The sequence below is a fragment of the Lepidochelys olivacea genome (genome assembly GCF_965140295.1).
Source record: "Lepidochelys olivacea isolate rLepOli2 genome assembly, chromosome: 15".
Classification (NCBI taxonomy): Eukaryota; Metazoa; Chordata; order Testudines; family Cheloniidae; genus Lepidochelys; species Lepidochelys olivacea.
Genome location: NC_140425.1, coordinates 22,136,830 through 22,161,023, shown reverse-complemented (window position 1 = coordinate 22,161,023; position 24,194 = coordinate 22,136,830). Strand labels below are relative to the sequence as shown.

At 43.6% G+C, this 24,194-nt stretch overlaps 1 protein-coding gene and 1 long non-coding RNA gene across 10 annotated transcripts in view; one reads left to right on the top strand and one right to left on the bottom strand.

The window, feature by feature from the left end:
• The window catches only part of LOC311531721, a 612,131-nt gene extending 607,042 nt beyond the window's left edge, over positions 1–5,089 (bottom strand). Inside the window, exon 1 of one of the 3 annotated variants that reach the window (XR_014714264.1) lies at positions 4,863–5,089. This is a non-coding gene — a long non-coding RNA (uncharacterized lncRNA). The remainder of the gene's footprint in view (positions 1–4,862) is intronic. The other 2 variants (XR_014714265.1, XR_014714266.1) reach the window with 2 other exon arrangements.
• A 7,361-nt stretch (positions 5,090–12,450) lies between these two features.
• SFSWAP (splicing factor SWAP) overlaps positions 12,451–24,194 on the top strand; it is a 94,428-nt gene continuing 82,684 nt past the window's right edge. For 2 of the 7 annotated variants that reach the window (XM_084649367.1, XM_084649364.1), the window contains exons 1-3: positions 12,454–12,827; positions 15,365–15,534; positions 16,123–16,260. In XM_084649367.1, coding sequence (XP_084505493.1) covers positions 12,583–12,827; positions 15,365–15,534; positions 16,123–16,260 — 553 coding nt within the window. In that variant the 5' untranslated portion in view covers positions 12,454–12,582. Of the gene's footprint in view, positions 14,988–15,364; positions 15,535–16,122; positions 16,261–24,194 lie in introns of all 7 variants that reach the window. The other 5 variants (XM_084649368.1, XM_084649366.1, XM_084649365.1 and 2 more) reach the window with 5 other exon arrangements.

Here is a 24,194-nt window from a genome sequence, read left to right as displayed (position 1 = left end):
GTTTATACAAATTTTCAACATACATTTTGACTTTTTGTCCTCGTTCAGCATGGAAAACTAGATAGAAGCATTCATCATAAAACTTGGAAATTGGTCTTCCAAAGTACAAAGATGAAACCTTGGTGGATTTTTCTTATTTCATACTTTCAGAGAGCCAGTTGGGAGCAATCACGGACTGACAAGCATCTGAAGGAACTTCAGACCCAGTTGTGAGATTACTTTCCTAAAGACCCTCAAAAACAACTAATCCTTTCATCCAAGGTGATCTTGCTTTGGCAGTACTGATTAGGCTGTTAGAAGACAAACTGATAAAACAAAACTTTTTTTTTACAAGACCCTGCAATTAAGTTTCTTGGACCAGGAACTCAGCTGATGGTGGCTGTCTCTGAAGGTGGAATACCCATGCTTAGTCGCAGAAACCTTGAAATTATTCATCCCATTTTTGTCCTTGTATCCATGCAAATCAGATTTCTCATTTACAATGAGGATAAAAACAAAGAATCACAGTCAACTGCATGAAAAATGACTTAAGACTATTTTCCCAGGTCAGGCTCCAGTGAAAGATCTGTCATCACTAAGACAGGCACACTTACCACATTGAATTTTGAGTGGATTGGAAATATTTTACTTCCTTCAAAAATTAAAATCTCTCTTCAAAATTTCATAGATATTTCTGATATTGTTATAGTTATAATATGTCATTCACTCGCTGTTAGGTTGTGTGGTCTTGGAAGAAAGCAGCCATGGAATATTTCTGAGTCTGAAAGCAGCTCATCAGCTCTGCAAGTTTCCAGTGCATCCTCTTTGTACAGTACTTTGAGCCTCAAATACAAAGGTTAGTTACAGATAGAAGCAGAGACAGCTTTAAGGATGGTCACCCGGGGCACCCAATTCCAGGGTGGGGAGTGTGCCATATCACTTGAAAAAAAAAAACAAAAAAAGACACAACTCTGCTACTTAAGGAGTATCAAAAACCTTTTCCACCTTGGATGGCAAAACACTTCAGGCTGGCCAGAGACAAGAATTTCTGGTAGTGGTTTAAGTTCTGTAGTACCAAATCAATCAATCAAACCCTTGAGTGATTTCCTTTTTTGTTGATTTTTTTTTTATTGAATGTTTGTTTTAAAAAACATCTTTCTGTTCAGTTGTCACACCAGACTACTCACCTGTTACTTCCTGTCATCCAACAGTAAGTTGTACAGCTCTTGGTGTTTTGTTTCATGCTCTGGAAAACTATTGCAGTCTAGTAGCCAGAGCGAGGTTGCACCCAAGTATTTTCTATTATTCGTTTTCTTGACTGTGTGAGGATTTTACTCAAAGTATAGTATGTGCAGGCTCCATATACATTGGAATTTTTTAAGGTGAGGCACATAAGACTTCATGACAGTTAGTCTATTCCTAATATCATTGAAAGTGAATTTTCCCCATTAACGTTGTGATGAATGCAGACCATGAATCTGGTAGTTTCTGTGAGATCACCAAAACACCAGTGTTGCCAATTTTCCTGATTTTGTCATGAGTAAGGCCCTACCAAATTCATTGTCATGAAAAACACATCACAGACTATGAAATCTGCTCTCCCCCATGAGATCTGGCCACTGTAAGGGAGGGGCAGTGCTGGGGGTGCCTCAGCCGGGGGCTCCTTCTATGGGCTGGGCTTCAGCTGCTAATCCCAGCCTGGATTGGGGAGGGACAGGACTTCCTCTTCCCCTACAGGGGCCACTCCAGGAGTCACCTCCATGAACCTCCCCCGCCTGCAGAAAGCTCAATGGCTACTGGCTGGGACAGGCCCTGACCTGTGCGGCGAGGCTAATGCCCGAGCTGTCAGCCCCCGATCCAGGCAGGGAGATTGCAAGGGGAATGTGGACATATGGTAACCTACCTCCTCCCAAACACTGTGACACTCACTTCTATGCTGCCGCTGGTGGTGGCGCTGGCTTTAGAGCTTGGTGCCCAGCCAGCAGCTGCTGCTCTCTGGCTGCCCAGCTCTGAAGACAGTGCCCTACCAGCAGCAGCACCGAAGTAGGAGATGCAATCCCACGAGCCCCCTACAATAGCCTTGCAACCCCCCCCCCCACACACACACACACATAACTGCCTTTTGGATCAGGATCCCACCGTTCCAACATCAGATGTAACATCTGAAACCATAACATTGACTTTTTAAGATCCTATTACTGTGAAATTGACCAAAATGGACTGTGAATTTAGAAGGGCCCTAATCATGAGCCTTACAATAGTTGGTGATTTACTTAAAGCCCCAGTTCCTGAGAAATGTAATTATGTGAGAATATCAGCTTACATTGAAAACAAGAACAAAAGAAGTTTCTAGCCCTCACTGCAGTGGAGAAAAGCTGCACAATATGAATCCTAAAGGTTCAAAAAAAACTACAAGGTAAGCAAAAAAAACCCCTAAAATTTGTTATTTGAAAAATCATTTTTAACCCAGTCTCATAATTTTGGGAGCCTGACTCATGATTTTTGAATGCATTCATGCTGCAAAATGATACACAAAAGCATGAATTCTGCTTTTATGACTTCTATTTTACATAGAGTTTTACTCCCATACCTCCAATATACCAGACCTTCTTTGTTATAATTCAGAAGCCGGGAGATCCTTGTCTGGATCATACCCCAAAGGCAGGTTCTGAAAGTTGTTCCTTCTAAAGATGCTAACCAAATGGTCAATCTGTTTCCAGATTAAGTCTTTGAGTGACATACCACAAAATCTGTGAAAATTCATGCTGAAGTGGATATCAACTAAAATGTGTTGGTGGTTTTAATTATTTATTTAAAGGAAATTCACCCTGCATGAGCCTCCGAAAGGCTTTTGCACCACTTTTGCCATCAACATGAGCACAGAAGAGAATTTCACACTTGCATGGTTGTGGAGAGCACTTTACAGAAAAGTTTAGACTGTGCCCTTCTCCAGAGTCTAAACTGAGCAGCTGAAATACAGACTATTAAAGCTGAACAGCAAAGAAAAAATGAAAAGGGAGTTAAGTCCAGATTTATTCATTAACCAGCATCTCTACTTTTTATAATAGACCCCTTCCCTCTCTCTCAGCCCTCTTCCCGCAAATTCAGAGGGAGTCAGTGAACCAAGTAGCAACAATATTTCACAAAGAGACTTCTCCCCAACATAACCCAAAAAAGGCTAGCTAAAGCTTATTCCAACACACATACACCCTGAGCCAGGTTCTCTGCTGCATCTTTCAGGCTTTGAGCCACCTTTGTCCCCCTCTTCTTCAGCTTACTCCAGCAGCCAACCTCCAGCACTAAGGAGAGTAGTCCTAAATGCTTCACTAATTCATAACAGCTTTGGGCTGCCCCACAGCTCAGACTAGCCAGAGAGTTCTGTACTTTGGCCACTCCCACCCTCAACCTCACTCAGATTCCAGCAGGAGTTATGATTTCGGTAGTGTAAAGCTGTTGTGCAAATGCTATGCTGTTCCTGCCCTGAAGGGAATTCCCCAAGGGTGCCAGAGCCTGACCCAGTAACTTCAATGACACCTGCACCTACAACTCTGAGGAGATAACTTGGCCTTTTGAGCTGGAATAGGAAGTGGCCTTGCCTGGATAATTCAAATAAACCTAACACTCCACATAACTGCAGCTGTCTCTGAACAACAATTAAAGCAAATCTATTCCACGCTACAAACCACCGGTACCCTGAACGCAGTTAGACACACATATAGATGCTCAAGCTGATATATCTAGTCTGATATATCTCAGTGTTATAAATCCACTTAATTCTGAAACTGACAATAATAATCACCTCGTTTGCCACGATAGTATCTATCGAGACCCTTGGGAAACAGCACATTTTTATTGCGACACAACTTAATTAGCACAGCTCAAACCAAAACTCAGCTCTAAATGGCCAGCCATTTACCAAACCATCACTTTCTCTGATGCTGTTAAGGATTTCCTGAAGGCAGTTAGAGAAATGTCTCATACACGTGAGACTTTGATACTGATATCCGTGAGACAAGCAATTATACTTCGGTCAACGCTAAGGGACACACACGTCTCACTGCTTGGTAATGAAGCACCCCATTGTAAAACTTTACCCCCACAATATGGCAAAGCGGGTTTGTAGTTTTATGGGGAAGAGTAAACATTTTAAAAGGCAAAGGCAAAAGCCTGCCCTTCTTTGTCCTTGTCCAACCTGGGGATTTGCCATCTACCTGTGGTGGAACTCCCACTGATCAAGGGCAACTGTGTAATAAAAGGCAGTCTATAATCTTTAATATATCCGTCTAACTGTATGCACTTATTTAGTATATAAATGTAGGCACAAAAAAGGCATTGCAAATAATTTCATTATGCATTTCTATAACAGAGAAAGACCCATTTTATATAACTACCAATAAGTGTTGTTTACAACATAGTGTAAGACTGCGTTAGTGCACTTACAGACAAAAAGATTTATTCCCCCACAGGTTTTGACTTACATATTTTTAAACTATTCATTAAACTCCTAGGTAACCATCCACCAAACAGAGCAAACAATAGTGATGTTCTAGGCCCCAATCTACATGGGCAGAACTTTGGGCCTATTAGCACCTAGGATTGCTAAATTTCTACTTGCAAAAAACCAAACACTCTTGTCCCACCACTTCTCTGAGGCTATGTCCCTGCTCACTCCATCCCTCCTCCCTCTATCGCACGCTCTCCCCCACCCTTGCTCACTCGCTCATTTTCATCGGACTGGGGCAAGGGGGTTGGGATGCGAGAGGGGGTGAGGGCTCTGGCTGCGGTTCTGGGGTGGGGCCAAAGATGAGGGTTTGGGGTGCACAAGGGGGCTTAGGGCTGGGGCAGGAGCATGGGAGGGGGTGTGGACTCTGGGCGGCGCTTACCTCAGGTGGCCCCTGGGAAGCAGTGACAGCTCCCTCTGGCTCCTAGATGGAGGTGTTGCCGGCACCCAGTGCCGAGAGGCTGAACAACAGCTTGAGTGGTTCGTTACCCGGTGTGCTACACCCAATAATCACAACGGGGTGGAGAAGCAGAAAAGTTTATTTGCAGCTGCAAAAAGGTACAGGGAGAATAAAATCTCAAATCCTGCCCAACAGAGCAGGAAGTTACACAGGCTTTTATACATCCTTTTTCCCAGCATACTTATCCAATAGCAAGCTGCTCCAAGTATCCATATAGCCAGCCAATCCAGTTCCCAGCTAGTTCCCTGATTCTCTGTATCATTTGTTAAACTATACATAAAGCTGCTTTATTCAGCATTGTTCTTCCATATCTCCCCTGTTTGGCCTTGCTTAGTTTCAGGCAGTCTGACTCTGCAACATACTGTTGCAGATTCTCAGCATAACTGCTGTGTGTGCCTCCAGGCGGGGGGGCCAAGGACACTTGGGCCTAGCACGCAGAGCTGCTGCGAGTGCCTCCAGGCAGGAGGGGGGGGGGCAAGGACACCGGGGCCTAGTGCGAGGGGGCTTCATCGATACTCGTGGTCTTCCATCCCCTCGAGTTACCTAGTGGCCATGCCCCAGTGTTCCCAACAGAGGCACAACCATGGGGCTCCGCGTGCTGCCTGTGCCTGCAGGCACTGGCCCCTCAGTTCCCATTGGCTGTGATTCCTGGCCAACGGGAGCAGTGCGCAGAACCCCTGTGGCCAACCTCCCCCTAGGTTCCAGAGGGAGATACCAGCGGCTTCTCACGAGTCGCGTGGAGCCGAGTAGGGAGCCTTCCTGTGCTGCCAACTAGACTTGTAAGGGCCCTTTCTGACCAGATGTTCCAGTTGAAAACACAACTGGGGCTCAAACACAGGATAAATTGCTAACTGTGAATATTCACAGCTAAATGTTTGCAAGCCATGTGCAGATCTGAAGAAAGTTATGAATATGAATATGTTGGAGAGTATTGTTTATTGTGATCTGTTCGCTAACAACGTGCAAACACAATGAAAAGGCAAAACAAGTTTTTTTATTTGTAGCGATTTATTTGCTCAGCTACAAATAGATTATTTGTCCGCCTGTCCTTTACAGTGTAGTCTTGTCAATCTTCTGAATACTAAAATCTCCAGCAAGGATTGTCTATCCTCCTTGGACAGTTTGAGAATTCTTTGTGGGCAAGCTTGATTCTCTTATGGGTTGGGCGAGCTGCCATCCACATGTGTCCCATACATCTATCCGTTCCCTTAGACCTGCTGGATCTTGAGAGGTATCTTCCAAATTTGTCACAGAGGACCTGATATCGATTTGAAAAGTCTAGTGACATGGAATTCCTCCTGGTCTTCTTCCGGATGGCTACAACCTGCCCATCTGCATCTGTCGCCAGCCAGCTAGAACGCTGCCATGACCTCCTGCCTCTGGTGATTACAAACCATCAGGCCTCCTCTGACTAGCTTTCTTTCAGATTCCTGGTGGCCAGCTCCATTCTTCCTTGAACCTGGGGTACTGGTGTTTTCCGAACATGGTTGCCTACGAACTCCTCAGCTTTTCAGTAGCATCTTAACTTGCCCCTGCGATCCAACAATCTTTTCCTCCAGCACAGCCACCAACTTGCACTTCATGCACATGAAATCCCTTCGATTTTCAGGCAAATCGCTATTCCATCTCTGACCATCTTTATACCCAATGTAGTGCTGCACCTGGAAGGGAAGCCTCTCTCACACTCCCTCCAAAACTCCTCTTTTCACTAACCCTTGAGTTTGTCTACCAGTCGGCTTTTTATACCAGTCTTCCCTGCTTAGCTCAGCTCCGCCCCTCACCACCAGGAAGCAATTAACCACCTGGAGTCTTCAAACAGCTGGGCTGTTCAAAGCTCCAAGGGTTAGAGCCTTGCGGCGTTCAACAAGGCACCCGGGATCTCAGTCCACTTCAACAGAAAGTGTGTGTGAAATATGTCCTTATGTTCATCCTCCCCTTCTGTAACGTTTCAATATGTAATCAGTAAGTTCACTGCTGCTATCGTGCGTTACCACAGCTGTTAAACAGAACTGCAGTGCTCGGTATTGGTTGGTTAAGGAGTGACTTGTCGGTGGTTTGTTTAGAGAGCCAATAGGGTTTGTCACTGTTGAAAAAACTTGCCCTTAAAGGCAGGACACTCTGTTACAGTCGTCAAGTGCTACATAAATGCCAAGTATTTGTATGTATGAAGAGTGACTTTCTTCTTGACAATTGATCTCACCCTACTTCGTTAGTTCAGTAATGTCATATCACTAACTCAGTGATTCTCACTACTATTCACCAACTAACATGGGCAGCGGGCAAGCCTCGCGTAAGGTAAAAAGTTTGTTTTCTGGATGTACAAAACCTGCTGAGCTACGACTTTCTCTTCGCTTGCAAACAGGGTTCCTCTTAATGTTTATGAAGACACAAATACTGTTTGCCAGATTGTAACACAAGGCTGGCTGTTCTGTTGCACACAGAATTTAGCGTAAAATTTCCTTGAGGCAAGACAGCAGGGTTACCAACTTTGAAAGTGTGCCCTTAAACATATTGCTGTGTTACCTACCAGAGGCAGTTAATTCTGATTAACGAATGTGTATGTGCAAGACAAAACATTACTTAAAAAAGTCAGAGTGTAAGCAGCAATCCATTGATAACTCACTTTAAAAAAAACAACCAAAAAACCCACATTCATGATGGATATTTTGCCAAAATGTAAATGCCATGTGTTTCTATAGTAACAACATAAAATCAGATCCAGAAGATGAAGGCTGAATATAAAGTATTTGTTTAATTATAAATTGAATACATTATAAAACTGTTAATTTCCAGTGCTGTGTGCAATGTTACAGAAAATTCTCTAATCACAGTATATATTGTCCAGTAGCGAAGCATGTTTGGAAAAAACAACTAAACAAGAAAACTGGTGTTATAAGCAACACAGAAACAAATCCAAACATCAATTCCCAGGGGTATGTGTAAACTAGAATTCACTGTTTTCAAACATGCATCCATAGAATGATGTCATATATGTCAGCAGTGAAGATATTAATTGCAGTTAAAAACAAAAAACACACATTGGTTTTCAACAGCTTGCTACTATGGCTCTCTTCCAGCCACAGACTTATAATGCAGCTTTGTAGCTCTTGTCTATTCCAGCATTTGGAAAGAACAGCCCAGGTATTCAGATTCTGAGTAGGGGTCTGGACATTAGAAAGGTTCTCAGCTGTGGCCTTTAAATGGAAAACAGCAGCAGGGTGGGAGAGGACGGGTTGGAGGCACGCTATGGAAGAGCAGGCCTGGAGACGTTTTTGGAATGAAGACAGAAAAGGTGGGTGGATAGGGAAAGGGAACAATATCATTTACCCCGACTGGGGTCTCTGGGTGCTACTCTAATACAAATATTTTATAATGCTAATATCACCATGTCATGGGGTGCGCGCACCACTAGGGCACCTCCTTCTGACCACATTTGGGGATTAGTTCCACTCTGGTCCAAAACCCCTCTCTGCTGCTTGCTGCAGGCCCTGTCACTGTGCTCTCTGTCGCTCTCTGCGACCCAGGCTGCTGTGTCTTTATGCTTGGCTCTCTGGCTAGGTCACTGTGTTTTCCCCCCTTCCGAGCGTATCAAAGTCTCTTCCTTAGCAGTGGGCTAAGTGGGCTGGTGGCCTAAGATCAGCATTTTAATTTAATTTTAAATGAAGCTTCTTAAACATTTTGAAAACCTTGTTTACTTTACATACGACAATAGTTTAGTTATAATAATATATAGACTTATAGAGAGAGACCTTCTAAAAACATGGACTTATAGAGACCTTCTAAAAATGTTAAAATGTATTACTGGCATGAGAAACCTTAAATTTAAGTGAATCAATGAAGACTCGGCACACCACTTCGGAAACGTTGCGGACCCCTGCTCTACTGCAAGGCTAAGGATGGCAATAGCCATCCTGGCAAATCCCTGTCTACCTGCTCCTGTTAGGAGGAGTTTGACTGACTGCTCACTCGACCATGTGACTGCTTTTCACTGGTGGGTGAAATTATGTGTGTATATAAAATTATATGCGCGTCTTACTTAACTAAATGGAGGATTGTGAAGCTTAATTAGCTTTTGTAGTGCACTTTGAAAGGCACTACAGAGACACAATGTATTATTATTCAATTTCACAGCTACAGAAGCAGATGAAATGCCCAAGGGATTTTCTAGATTTCTCCTTACGTAAATTCACATTTTGGCAGGCTTCCTTCAGACACAAAGATGCAGCCCTACTCAGCTCTGTGTCAATATTTGTGCACCACATAATCTTTAAACAACATATTAAATCCTTTAGCTACAGTAAGTACAAGGAAGTCAATGAGTTGTCATTATGGGCAGAACTGGTAGCACCGTCTATAATTAAGTTTGCCTGACACTTCCCATTATAGGACATTATAACTTTACCAAAATTTAATCATTGGGACTGACATTTTCCATTTTGAAAATTCAGGTGAATTTTTTTTTTTGAAAGTTTCAGCAAAAATAGTTCAACTCTTTCCACAAATGAGATTAAGGAAAAACACATTGTTTTTGCCATGCTAAAATAATTCTTATAACTGTTTCATTGAGAAGCTCTACTGCCTACATGCTTTGGTGCAAGGACTTGAAATTTGGCAGCCTGGATTGCCCTGGTGTCAGGGTTAGGGTTGCCAACTTTCTAATTGCAGAAAACCAAACACCCTTGCTCTGTCCCAATGCCCAGAGGCCCTGCCCCCACTCACTCTATCCCCTCTCCCTCTGTTGCTTGCTCTCCCCCACCCTTGCTCACTCACTCATTTTCACCAGGCTGGGGCAGGGGATTGGGGTGTGCGAGGGGGTGAAGGCTCTGGGGTGGAGACAGGGATGAGGGGTGCAGGAGAGGGCTCTGGGCTGGGGCAGGAGGTTGGGGTGTGGGAGGGGGTGAGGACTCCAGCTGAGAGTGCAGGCCAGGGATGAGGGGTTTGCGGTGCAGGAGAGGGTTCCGGGCTGGGGCTGAGGGGTTGTGTGTGTGGGAGAGGGCTCGACCGGGGCAGGAGGTTGGAGTGTGGGAGGGGGTACGGGCTCTGGTTTGTGGGTGTGGGCTCTGGGTTGCGGCCAAAAATGAGGGGTTCAAGGTGTGGAAGGGGGCTAAGGACTGGGGTATCGGGTTGGGGTGCAGGAGGTGGTGAGGGGTGCAGGCTCTGGGCGGCACTGACCTCAGGCGGCTGCCGGGAAGCGGCGACATGTCCCTCTGGCTCCTAGGTGGAGGAGCAGCCAAGGGCTCCGTGCACTGCCCCTGCCTGCAGGCCGGGCCAGTGCAACCACTAGACAAACTAGGAAGCCGCCTAGAGCGCCAAGTGGTTGGGGGTGGCCAAAAGTGCGCTCCGGGGAGGCAGTGAAGTGGAGGTGAGCTAGGGAAGGGGGGGCACGGGGAAGGCCGCCAGCAGCAAGTAACCGCTCCCCACCCCAGCTCACCTCTGCTCCGCCTCCTCCCCTGAGCACTCCGCCCCACTCTGCTTCTCTCCCTCCCAAGCTTGCGGCGCTGAACAGCTGATTGGCGCCGCAAGCCTGGGAGTGGGAGAAGTGGAGCAGTGGCATCGTGCTCAGGGAGGAGGCAGAGCAAAGGTGAGCTGGGGCGGGGAGCTGCTGCATGGCTCCCCAGGCAGGGGGACAGTGGTGGCGGGGAGCTGTCGCAGGGCTTCCGGGAGAGGGGGGGAGGCACAAGGTGGAAGTTTCACCTAGGGCACAAAACATCCTTGCACCAGCCCTGCCCGCAGGCCACAGTTCCCAGCCAATGGGAACTGCGGAGCTGGCCCTCGGGGCACTGCCTGCTAGGAGCCGGATATGAGTCCGCTTCGCCGGAGCTGCACACGGAGCCTGCCTGCCCTGCTGCGCCGCCAACCGGACTTTTAACGGCCCGGTCAGCAATGCTGACTGGAACCACCAGGGTCCCTTTTCAACCGGGCGTTCCGGTCAAAAATCGGATACCTGGCAACCCTAGTCAGGATGCCTTGTGGTGTATCCAAGAAAATTCACCCAAATTTGGGCAAGTTACAAACCTTTGAAAAATCTCAGTTTACATATGCTCAGTAGAAACATATCAGAATTTGGCATCTAAATTTTCCAGTCTCCATCTACACTAAGTATAACCCTGCCCAGGGATACAGGACTGAGCAAGACTTTTGTTGCAGTTTGTATTCCCTGCTATGCACAGGAATTGGGACCACAGAAACTCTCTCTCCTGGGCTTTCAATGCGTTCCCATGGGCTCGGGCCAGGCAACATAGAGGAGGAAGACTGGGACAAGAAACCTGAGATCAGGCAGACTATGATGAGGACATGGGTGGAAAGAGACAGGACTGCGCTGTGACAGGGACAAACTGGTGCATATGGGGCAGAGGAGAGGAACAGGTGTCAGGGCTGGGGCAGGAACGAGGACAAACAGGCTGCATGGGCAACCACTGGCATTTCCTAACTATTGAGTGTTAGACTTTGCAATTTCCACAGCAGCCTGGTCATGGAGTCTCTAGGCATCACACATGCCCCAGAAACAGTGGAACCCGGGCACTGCTCTGCTACAGGGAAATAGCTTCCTCCCAATGGCCACTGCACCCTCACCTGACTGCATCCAGGGACCCAGCACTCAATGTGGCCCAGCCCCCCCGCCCCTCGCCATGGCTCTGGCTGCCACCGCACTGTCACTGACCCTCCCACCGCTCCCTCTGATGCCCCCACAGAGTCCTCACTTGTCTCTCTCATTGCCACTGCCCCCCAGCTCCCACTAATGCTGCTCCCCATAGCCCCACTGCACCGTCCCGCCCCCTCCCTCTGATGCCCCTCCCCATAGCTCTCCCCGGCTGCCCCGCCACCGCCCCTCCCCACAACTCCTTCTGATGCTTCTCTTCATAGCCCCCACCTGCCCCCCACCCCCCATTGTTCCCTCTGATGCCCCTCCCCCCATGGCCCCGTCTGCCCCCCTCCTGCCACTGCCCCAACCCCCCATTGCTCCCTCTGATGCCCCTCCCCCCATGGCCCCGTCTGCCCCCCCCCTGCCACTGCCCCAACCCCCCATTGCTCCCTCTGATGCCCCTCCCCCCATAGCCCCGTCTGCCCCCCTCCTGCCACTGCCCCCCCCGTTTCCCCCTGCCACTGGCCCCCTCCCCACAGCTCCTTCTGATGCCCCTCTCCAGAGCCCCCACCTGCCCCCCACTACCACTGCCCCCACCCATCGCTCCCTCTGATGCCCTCGCCCCACAGCCCCGCCTGCGCCCCTCCCCGCACCCGCGGCCCTGCCTACCCCTCGCTCCAGCTGCCCGCCCTTCGTTCGGCTCTCCCGCGGCCCAGCCCCGCAGTTCCCGTGGACAGTTTCGCCACTCTCGTGTCGCAGCTACCCTGCCTGGCTCCAGTCGTTCCCCGCCCCGGGCCCGTTGCCTGGCTGCATCTCCTCCCACTCGGCCCCAGGGCGCGCAGAGACATTAATCTACTGCTTGGTGCGTTATGACGAATCTGCTGCTTACCGGAAGCCAGACGTTTGTTTACCCCGCCTGTGACCGGAAGCGGAACGGCCACCATTTTGTCTCGGGCGATGGCGACCGCGGCGTTGTGGGGGTGGGGGGTTTAGTGGCCGGGCTGACTCGCTTCGTTCGCTGTTAGCGCGCTCCTGGCCTTCTCCTCGCACCCTCCCGTGATGTTCGGAGGCGCTGGCGGGCCGCGCCGGACTGTGGAGGAGGCAGGGCCGCCGCCGCTGATGTTGTTGTCCGGCGGGGGCGCGGCCCCGGGACCCCCCGGAGGAGGCGGTGGGGGCAGCCGCGTGGAGCTGCTGGTGTTCGGCTATGCCTGCAAGCTGTTCCGGGACGACGAGAAGGCCCAGTACCAGGAGCAGGGCCGGCACCTCATCCCCTGGATGGGAGACCCCAAGATCATGATCGATAGGTCGGTGCAACCCAACCCCCAGCCTTTGCTGCGAGATCTCCTGTGATAGCCTCTTTCTGCTCCTCCCCCAGTGCTGCGGGGTGTGTGGGGGCCTCCCTCTGGCAGGAGGAGTGGGGGAGTGCTTCGTCTCTGGCAGCGTTAAGGGAGGCCCTTCTCCCTGGCAGTGGGTTTGGGTGTCCCCGTGGCGATGTTGGGGAACCCTTTCCTCTGGCAGGGAGTATTGGGGGTTTCCCTCTCTGGCAGGATTAGGAGTCTCTCCCCTTCCTCTGGCAGATGGTATTTATTGGGGTCCCCTCCCCCTGTCAGGGTGGGTGTATGTGGGGAGGGGTGGGAATAATCTGCTCCTTTTCAAATCAAACCCCAAGCAGCTTCTCACCTCAAAAGAAGGGGGGCTCTTGCTATAAGGGAATGCTAAATTAGAAACTTAAATCGTGGGGTCCATAAACAAGAAGGGGGGAGGTTATTTGCACAGAGAGGGAAATTAGGCTGAGTTGAATTCCTCCAGTTAATTCAGACGATAAAGTACCGATGGGATCCCCTAAAAAGCAGTTCCTGGCATGATTGCTCCCTTGTCATGCCATGAGTTGTGGCAGTTAGGCCACTTAGCTTTCCTTCCCAGGAGTTTCAGACTTCTAACCTCAATTAGGAGTTGCTTTTTTGGTTGTTTTTGTGATTTGTTGCAGTTCACAGTCTGAGGGATTAACAGGATCTGGCTATTTGATTTTTTTTCCTCTGGTCTCTGCAGTAGATTCAGCAACTCAGGATCAGATGGAGGAATATATTAGTTCAAAACCTGCTTTTCAGTGGCTCTTGTGGGGGGGGGGGGATGGAGAATCAGGTCAGGAGTGTTTTGTGGGGGCTTGAAAAGCACAGTGCTTTAAGCAGTTGTGGTTGGACCTGAAGACTCAAATGGGAAAACCTGAAGGGCTTTGGTTTGAAAAGGATCACATCACATACTGTAGGCATTTGCTCCCTCAATTCCCACTTCATTAGGCCTCTTTCAGTGGTTACATGTGATTTCCAGGTCCTAGGTTTGCAACCATATCTACTTGATTGGAATAAATATTCATTGAAGGGAGGTGGTGGGGAACCCCATTATGTGAGACTGGACTGGCAGAAAAGATTCACAGATGCCTTGTTTGGAGTAGTTAACAGGTCTTTCCCATTTATGATTTCACTAATTGAAATCAAACACCTAAATTGGAAAACAGATCAGAAATTAATTAGTGTATAGTTGTACGTTATTGTTGATATGGAAGTTTAAACTTAGTGTTGGGGCCTGTCATCTGATGGTAGTTTATTTTTGTGATGAAAAATTTCATTAGCCAGTTCTGTGGTGTAAATTAAGGTCGTTGTGGTTTCATACAGTAATGGCCTGAGATAGAACAGCTGCAGCAATTGTTGGGAGCAAACTCTAAGTATGTGTATGTATGTATACATAACATTTAAAACCAATAACAATCTACATTTGTAAGTTAAGGAGGTTTGCATTTATGAACAAAAGTTAGAATCAGATGAAACATTATGCACTAACCTTATCAGCTCCTTTGGAAATTCAGATTTTTATCCCCAACAGCATGAAATCTTTTCCCCCAGTTGAAGAAAGCCTATTACTGTGGGAAGACTGGGGCAGAAATTTGCCTGTGGATAAACACTTTTGATTAACAAGACCAACATATCTCAATAACATTTTCTATTAGTTATATGTACTTTCTTTGTTTTTGATTTAGCAAGATGGCTCAGTCAAGAATTGTGTGTGTGAGGACTAACCAGCGGAGTGAAGTTTACTATCTCTTTATTATCTATTGGTTTCTAATATTGACACATAAAGGAGAAATATGTCAAACGTTATCTTAATGCAGCACTTTTTCTGCACACAAAACCATTTCTGCTTAGGAGATGAAATCACATCGTTGGTTATTGGTGCCATTTTTATGGTGAACCTCCTTAAATTGCATGTATATGTTACTGTTCCTATGTATGTTTGTCTCTCTATCACATAACCCAGAACTTATTTCCTCAGCCAAATGGCTAGGGGTCGAGCCTAGCCATGATTTTACCTCCAATGGACGCAAGTTTCTTTGGTGAAGATCTCTCCTGAGAGTTCGGGACTAGCAGAAAGAAGCGAGAAAATTTCGACCGTTTGGTTCTTACGGATAGGTATTTATGTATTCGGGTTTGTGTGAATGTAAGCTATTTGACTTTCCAGAAAAAGTATTTTGCAAGTGACATTGAATGGTTGGTTGAACCATATACGGTAAGAACTATTAAGGAAATGGATCCCATTTAAACTATTAAAGGATACTTTTGCCTTTAATTGTACTCTTTATTATTCTGTTAGAGAGGAATTTAGACTATTAAAATATTTCATTTTGATAGTTGGTGTGAAGTGAGTAGCAAAATTAAATGTAACTTCTAAAATGAGGCATGTTTTAACATATTAGTGTTTTTTTCATTTTAATGGGTAAGTATTTTTAAGTAGTCACACAAACCCAAACCCTAAGTTTTCTGCATTGACCAGCTTTTTCATCTTGCAGGTATGATGGACGTGGTCACCTCCATGACCTCTCTGAATATGACGCTGAATATTCCACATGGAACAGAGATTATCAATTGTCTGAAGAGGAGGCTAGAATAGATGCCCTCTGTGATGAAGAGAGGTATTTAGCCTTGCATACGGACTTGCTTGAGGAGGAGGCGAGGCAAGGTATTGCTCAAGGAAACTTTCCTGAGTTAGAACACATTTAATTAAATTTAAATAATTAAAACATTAAATTTACTCCCACTCATTTTATACTCATTCTTTCTGATATTATCTTGACAGTACCCAGTGGATTCGAAAAACAGGAGTCTTTGCCTGTCTGAGAGGACCTCAGGATAGTTTATATATAGATCCACACAGAAATTGCCCAGATTTTGAGGGCAGACTGGGATTTGAAAAAACAAAACACCCCCCACCATCCTTTTAACTGTTCTTCTTTAACAGTATTGTATAACTGAACGCTCTTGCATTTTCCTTAATTATATTAGACTGTATAACCACTAAAATCTTTATCTCAGCAGGAGGAAATGGTCAACAAAAGGCACATGCATTCTGTTATCTTTGGTTTTCACAAACTTGCTGGCAAAAGTTACTATGCCTAAAGTGTGAAGAATACAATTTTTATCTAAAAGTTAGGTTGAAAACAATGGTATAGTTCTGGGGGGGGGGGGTTGGTTTTTGTTTTGTTTTTTAGAAATAGTGTAGCTTAATTATATTTCATAGTAGTAATTAGAATTTTCATTTTTCTTCAAGAGGAAGAATATAAGAGACTGAGTGAAGCTTTAGCAGAAGATGGTACATATAACGCCGTGGGATTCAGTTATGGCAGTGATTATTATGATCCTTCAGAACCCACAGAGGAGGAGGAGCAGCAGGCCTCCAGAGAAAGAGGTGAGGAATCAGAATAAACATTGGGGATTGGTAGGGAAAGGTAAAAGCACCTTCACCTACCCTTACTACTTTTACAGTTGCAAGTTGTGAATCCATACTTCATTACAATGTACATGTCATAATTTGAGGGCTTTTTTTAAAAGTTGGTAACGTCTCAGCAAAGCTCTTATAGGAGATGCTTCAGTGAGTTCTCACCTTAAAAAGATTAGATTATTTTTTTCAAAATATTACTTTTCCCAATTTACTGCAAAATATTATAATTAAAGCCATAATTGTCAAGATAAGGAAACAATAAATTTGGTGATACTTTATCTTTGTTTTTTTTAATTGTGTTCTTATTCACAAAATTCAGTAATGCACAATGGGTCTCCCAGTTCTTTTATGCACATTACTGTAATAATGTGGGCTATAGTTGTCATCGTTTGGCATTCATTTTCTCATGTTATGATAGTAGTTTAGGGAAGATGGTTGTCATGTTGGAATGTCATTGAGCCCTCAAAGACCCCCTTAATTGGCAAGGGTTTCATATGAAAGCTGGAAGAATGTTTCACTGTTTTAAAAACACGTCAACTGAATTAAATGCAAAATAGTTATGTAAACTAAACATAAAATGATGTTGAAGGGCTACATTCAGTTTGAAAAATCATATTTATCTGAAAAGTTTGTACATGATTGTTACAGCTAAGAACAAGAATTCAAGAAATTAGAAAAAAATCTTATTTTAGTTTTTTATGCAGTTTGTTTATAATCAGTAGGAGGAAACTGACTAACCGAAAAGACCCCTAGAAACATAAATAGGGCAGCTGAAAAACCCTCCTACAATTGTATTAGAAGAATTTTGAAAAATTAAGATGTATAATTTGTAGTCTATTAATAAATGTTTTTTAAAATTTGTCAGCCTACTTTTTTTTTTAAGTTTTTCTTTAAAGTGCCATTACAGGAGCCTGTAACAGGCATACTCCATAAAATTCAGAGTTGTAGTCTTTTATTTCATTTTCAATAAAAATACTTTGCACTTATAACAAAATCCACTGTGTGCTTTAAAAATATTGCTGTATTGAGTGTCTCAACACTCCTGATTTTTACCGTCATCTGTTGGGGCATCTATGAATGTAACTACATTACTTAGCAATTTGAAAAATAATTTCTTATTGCAGCGTGTGAGAGAGTCTGGTGTTCTGAGACCCAAGCAATAGAAAGGGATGATAGAATTAATCAGGGCTGAAGAAAGAGCTCTTGATCTGTAAATTTCCTGTCATTTGTCTGTTTATACTTCGGTCTGTAATGTTTTTAAAAGTTTCCCCTATTAAATCCTTTTTGCAGATCCCTGTAGAAGGTTGTGTATGTTCTTACACTTGACTGGGGCTGAACTCTCAATCCAGGGCAGTGTCACTGAAGGGCCTGCCTGCCCCTTATTTTCTAATATAAATTTTTCTTCTGTTTTTCAAGTCAGAGGCTGCAAGAGCTTTCTCTCACTCTTCTGCCTATTTAGCACTAGTTTTTAATCACTATGAGACAAGTGGGCTATCAGCTATCTAAGGAAATAGCATCAAAATTTGTGTATATGTTAAAAAGTAGCTTCAAGTAAGGCTCTTTTCCAAAGGCACCTTTACTTTTTCTCAGTGTGAGCACTTTGTAGTGATACTGTGACTTGATGAAAACATGTATGCCTAAGTCTCTTGAAAAATCCAAGGTGATCAAGAGCAAGTTTGAGGTTCATCTGCATCCTCTGCCTCACATGGGGGAACTGTGCACAGCCTAGTGAGGTGAACAGCAACTACTTAAGGTCATTATCTGAAAATCTATGGAGATCTGTTACACGTGCTCAAATAATGAGTGGGATTCTAGGTAAAAGAGGTATCCGTGCAACTGATCATGTTGCAACCTGAAAAATAAGATTATGCTAAACAAACACTTGCTGCTTTGATCTATTCGTGATCCCAAAAAGAAACTCAAAATAAAAGGCAAGGCATATATTACCCAACCAACTTGAGAAGAATATTTGATTTGCTGTCATTTCTGTATTGGAAAGCTTATTAGGGCTGCAGGGGGGGTAGTGAACCCATCAGCAGGCAGACCCAGGAAGCGTTTATAGTCCCCAAAGGCAAACTTTCCAGCTACCTAAACTGGATACAGCTGTTGCTTCTCTGTCTGAAGGTATTGTAATCCTTTCAAACTTGGATTTCTTTTTGAAAGAACAAGCTGAAGAAAGTGTCAGTACTTTGAAACATCATCTGCAGATGCCAGTGATAAGTTGCCATACGCTTGAAGTAGACTTCATGTCCTGATGTGATAGAGCAGTTCAGACACAAAGGTTCACTAATATAAGATTACCCTAGCAGGTAGATGTAGACTAAGTAAAATTTTCTGCAAAGGCTTATGACATCAGTCACAGGATGCACACGTGGAATGCAGATAGCCTCAAAACTGCTAATGGTGTCAGCTAAGTTTAAGGTAAGTAACTTTTCAGTGAGAACCATTGCAAAGCATATGGAGAAGCAGATATTCAGAAAATGCAGAATCTTAACATGTCACCAAGATAGACAACTGTGGAGGAGAAAAATACTGGCACAGAAGAGTCCTATTTTGTAAGGTTTCTCAACCCAGTCAACAACAAGACAGCCACAAGTTGGGTGGAACAGAGCCAGAAAGATGCACAGCTTGGCTGATTGTGCACTGAGGCTAGGATTTAGGCCTTAAATCAGAGATTTGTATAGATTCAGAATGTTTCAGGACTGCAATTTACAACTTATTCATGTTTGAAAGTTTTTGTTCACAACTGTTAGGACCCTTTCCATTTGCCAGGGAACGTTTCTTACGCATGATGATACAATCCTGCTTTCTCATTCCAGTAACTTTAATAAAACATGCCCAGTACAGTAGAAGGGCGAGGCTGGCAGTTAAATGGGAAGAAAAACATCTGTTGTCTCCCAGTGCCTATACACATCTGAGGGAAATATAACGTGCTGACTGAGCTGGTGCAACATGATGCAAGGAAATGGAACCTCAATGGTATTTAGCCAGCCAGTGGTTCTATGGGAAAAACTACTGGTAGAATTATGTCAGAAGAGAGTTCAGAAACGAAGAAGTTCATTGGAAGGAAAATACATGGAAACCAAAATTAGCCAAACGGAAATTCCAGCTTTGTGTGTCTACTCATTCTGTGTACCCTGGAGAGAAACCATGATGAAGCAACTGAGATGATACCACTGGTACCTCACTGGCCAAGAAAACTCAAGACCTTTCTAGATATTCAAACTCTTAATGGCAAAGATTGTTCAGTGCAAGATCCAATACTTTATTAGAACTCCGTCTTTCTCAAGTAGGCTGCGGAGTTTTTGAGAGAGTCAGACAAAGTATAAGGTCATTTTAATCGCTGAAAAAGATGTTATCTTGACTACCAGGAAAATCTGTAATGGAAGCATCAAGAAGGATTTGGATTTTTTTAAAAAAATATTTTTGAATATCTATATATAGAAAGGCAGAAATCTAGATGCCACCAAAGTCACATTACCAGTCATTTTGAAGTTCTTACAGATTCACAGTTGTACTCCATGTAAGTTCTGTCAGTCACTGCAGGCTATCTCTTGCAGGTTTCTTTTGGTCAGCAGGACCACCAAAGTTAACCAAGTGTCCCCTTGTGAATCAAGTAGAACCTTTTGAGGTAGAAATAAGGTATGCTTCTTTGAAGCGTAACTTGCTTTTCAGTACTCTGATATCACATCAGTTTGAGCCCATCATTTCCATTCATTTTTCACGTTGTTGCCTTTCTGATCAATGTAACTCGGCACAGAGACTAGCTGAACTATTGTAGCTGTATTGAATGTATGTGCTGCACAGAGACAATTTTGAAGGTGTGTGCAGACCAGAGTTTCACAGAAGGTGGATAAGGAATTAATTTCCTCTTAGGAAATATTCATCCTTTTTGCCAGTGTTCAGAAAAATGAAAATTCCTGGCTTACACTGAACATCAGAAAGGAAGTCGCAGGCTATCTGAAATCTTCAGCTGTTGTCTTTTCTTTCTCTCTCTCTCTCTCTTTCTCTGTAGATGCAGGGAGGAACACTTCCTATTCTGTTAAGTAGATATGAATGCATCTTGGGAAAAAAAGGCAAAAGGTTAGACTCTCCTTGGGAATTAGGACATATTCTTTAAGTTTAGTGGACATTTTATGGTCTGAAAAGGCCTCAGCAATTTGATTAAATCTGTAAAGAAGCCACATGATTATCGGTTCACTTCTGAGCAGCATTATGAGATCTATCTCTGGCTATGTCTCCACTGCAAAGTTCACTCAGCTCAAGTGACAAAATCCAACATTACAAAATAACAGTGGCTGCACAGAGTGATTATGTTAGCAGCTGTCAAGTTTTACTAACTTGACTTGTAGCCTGCACCCCATGACAAGCCAGCCAACTTGTCATAAAACCGCTTACTGGTGCAAATTAATTTGGCCGCTTTCTGCAGGTGCATTATATTAGTCTTTAATTACATGTTCACATACTGTCTTTTCCACAGTACCCTTGTTTCATTCACTGCATAGGGTGGACCTGCTCTGGGGATGTACCTACATAGGTCACCAGCAGGCCTGGAATCTAATTTCAAGTCCCTTCTCAAAAGTGTGAGGGCACCAGAACATTCCAAAGAAAAGGTTGCCAGAAGTTTTTAACATGGGTAAAACAATGTGTTTTTCCCTAGCCTTATTCCCAGAAATGGCTGAACCATTTTGGCTGAATTAAAAAAAACAAACAGCCTGAGCCTGTATCAAAAATTTCAGCCCAAATGGTTAGTTTTGCAAAGTTATAAATAACTGAAAACAAGGTCTTATAATGGGAAATGTCAGACAATCTCAATAGGTCTTGCTGCCAGCTCTGCTTATAATATTAATTTCTGAAGTTTTATCAGTTCACTAGCCAGTTTCCTTCTGTGCCTCTCTGTAGCTAGCTGCATTGCTAGCTACAATATTTTCATTTAGTTGTTGGCAAATGGGCTTAAGCCCAAGAAAGTAAAAGTTCTTTTCCTCACATAAGGACTATTTGCTACTCTCACACATTCTGAAATATTTTTTGAGGTTAAATAGACCTGCATTAACATTCACATTCCTGCAAATTCAATTTTAACACACCAAGGTTGGAATTAGTCTTTAGTCTGGAATGTTCTTTTGTTAAGTAATCATTGGAGTTTTGGAATTAGCCATCTGTTGGGAAGATGAAGGGGTGTTTCTGCTGACACTGCCCTGATTGACAGTTCTGCTTCAGTTGCCTCTGTGTAGCATGAAGAATACTAATGAATTCTAGGGTTGCAAGTGCCTCAAAATAGAGGTTTTGAATGGAAATGCTATTTCAGTCATAGCTGTAGCATTGCTGTTGTTGGGCTAGAATGAAAACTTTGTTTGTTTTTACTAAAGGGGTGCAATATCCATAGGAATTGCCATGCTGATTCAGAAATGAGGTCCATCTAGTCCAGTATTCCGTCTCTGACAATGGCCAGTGTCATATGCTTGAAAGCAGCAGCTCTCAAACTTTATTGGTTCACATATCACCTTAAAAAAGTGAATGGATGGAACTTGAAGTTCATTACCATAGTACATGTACTGCAGTTAGGGAATCCTTGCTCTAGAGCAAGGATTGGCAACCTTTGACATGCGGCCCACCAGGGTAAGCCCCCTGGCGGGCCGGGCCAGTTTGTTTACCTGCCATGTCCGCAGGTTCGGCCGATCACGGCTCCCACTGGCCTGGCGGGCTGCGTGCCAAAGGTTGCCGTTCCCTGCTCTAGAGGGAGGTGCAAGAACCCTGCAGTCAGCAGGTGGGACGTAATCACACTACATTAGATCTGATCCTGATGTATAATGGAGATTTGCTGAAGCCCCATAGTGATTTAAGATAATACGGGAAAGTATATTAAACTGTTATGGATAACAAGAATGTGTAGAGTCATAAAATATCCAGTGCTTCTTTTAATCTTACTAAGTTCTTGTGATGACAATCAGTTCCACAGTCACATTGTTTGGAGAAAGTGTTTCCTTTTAGCAGTTTTGAATTTGCTACCTTTTAATTTTATTGAATGTCCCCTCGTTTTGTATTATGAGACAAAGTTAACACAGAAGCTCCTCATCTGCTTTCTCTGTTCAGTTCATTATTGTGTACACTTCTATCCTGCCTCCTTTTATCTTTTTTCTATGGGATTTATTTACCTATCTTTTCATTGTTACTTCATATGATCACTGAATCATTCTTGTAGCCCTTTGAATCCCAATCCTTTACTTTTAAAACAGCACATCCAAATACAATCTCAGTGCACATTCTGAATAACTCCTAGTATTTTAATATCATGCCACTCTGAATTTTATTTTACTTTCAATTACTATAGATAGTTTTCAAGTATTTCAAGGGAGCCCAGCTCTAACCGAGGAACTGTGGTTTAGCATGTTGACTCTGTGTCATTGGAAAATGTTTTACTATTTTACAAAACACTTAAGCTCCACTCCTGCTTTCCTAAATATTATTTCTAGCATGCTTGATTCTCTTTTTCTCTCCATAATACCAGTAAATTGATCTTTAATATAGATAAAGACTTAAAATCCACTTTTTCCTCATGGTGTACACTTTTGTCTTTGTAGTTGCGTGTAGACAAATTACTCTAATTTCATTTAGTGTATAATTGAGCTTGTTCAGAACTGAACTTTTTTTTTGGAATACTTTCAGTTCATCATGACAACAATTGAGTAGGACGTTTTAGTGTAAGGAACAAACAGAAATCTCTATCTTGCTTGGTAGAAAAGCTGTGCCTGGTTAAAGCTGTTGATCTGGCTTACTCTTAAACTGGTATTTTTTCTAATGGAAAAAAAATCAGAGAGCTATTACATTCTCTTACTCAGTGTTCAAGTTTTTTTTTGTTTTTTTGTTTTTTTTTAAAGTCTTTAAAAAGCCCTCTTTACTAGTGGTATGATTTCTGTCAAAAAGAAAACATAACACTTCCCTTCCTCCCCTGCCAGAATTCTTCTTAAGTTGAAATACCTTTAAAATTTTATAATGCTAGAGTACATTGCATCAGATCTTGTACTGCACTTTCAGAGTCAGTACCACTGAAGGGAAATGGATGTTCTTAAGGCAGTTCATTAAAATGGAATTCTGACAGTGAAATCACTTGTTTAAATGTACCTTGCATGAAATGCTTTTGTAGAAACAGACAGAGGTAGCAAAGTAGATTTTCTAGAAAGGCTTGATTATACTTGGAAAAGGGCTGACAGTTGTTACAGCAGATGAAAAGATCTATCTTCTGTAATTTGCTGTATTTTACCATGCTATGAATTTTCAACAGAATGGTGCAGTTAAGATTTCCCTTAATGTTGATCTGTGAATTGTAAACATGCCATATTTTCAAGTCAGTGTGGAGCAGAAATTAGTTATTGGATTTGGACTGTATTCACCAGTGTAACCTGTTAATGTGAACTTTAGCAGTCACTTTAAAGAAAGCAATTTTAATGTAGTTCTCTTTTGGAAAAGTACATAACATGCTCATTACTTTAAAAAGCCAGTTAATCACAATTACAAATTTACAACTCTGCTAGTGTCAAGATGTAGCCTAAACTTATTTAGTATAAGTTTGCTTCCACTTTCAGGATCTTGTTTTTCTTATGTGGAACATTTGACCTAAAATCCCCTATACTTTTCCACTTGATTTTTTTAAAAAAAAACAACAACAAAAACCTGTAATTTATTTTGGATTTTTGGTAATTGCTCGTTCTGAACTATGGATGCCAAATAAAGCAAATAGTTTATAGGTGACGAACCTGTAACAGACTTAGACCCCGATCCTGCTGACTTTCCACACAAATAATAAAGTAGTTGTCAAAGCCATCATATCTGCATCCCATCAAACATGTCTTCCCAAGAGGCCTGAACAAAGTGGACTTTCGGGGCCTCCTCTGAAGGAGGGT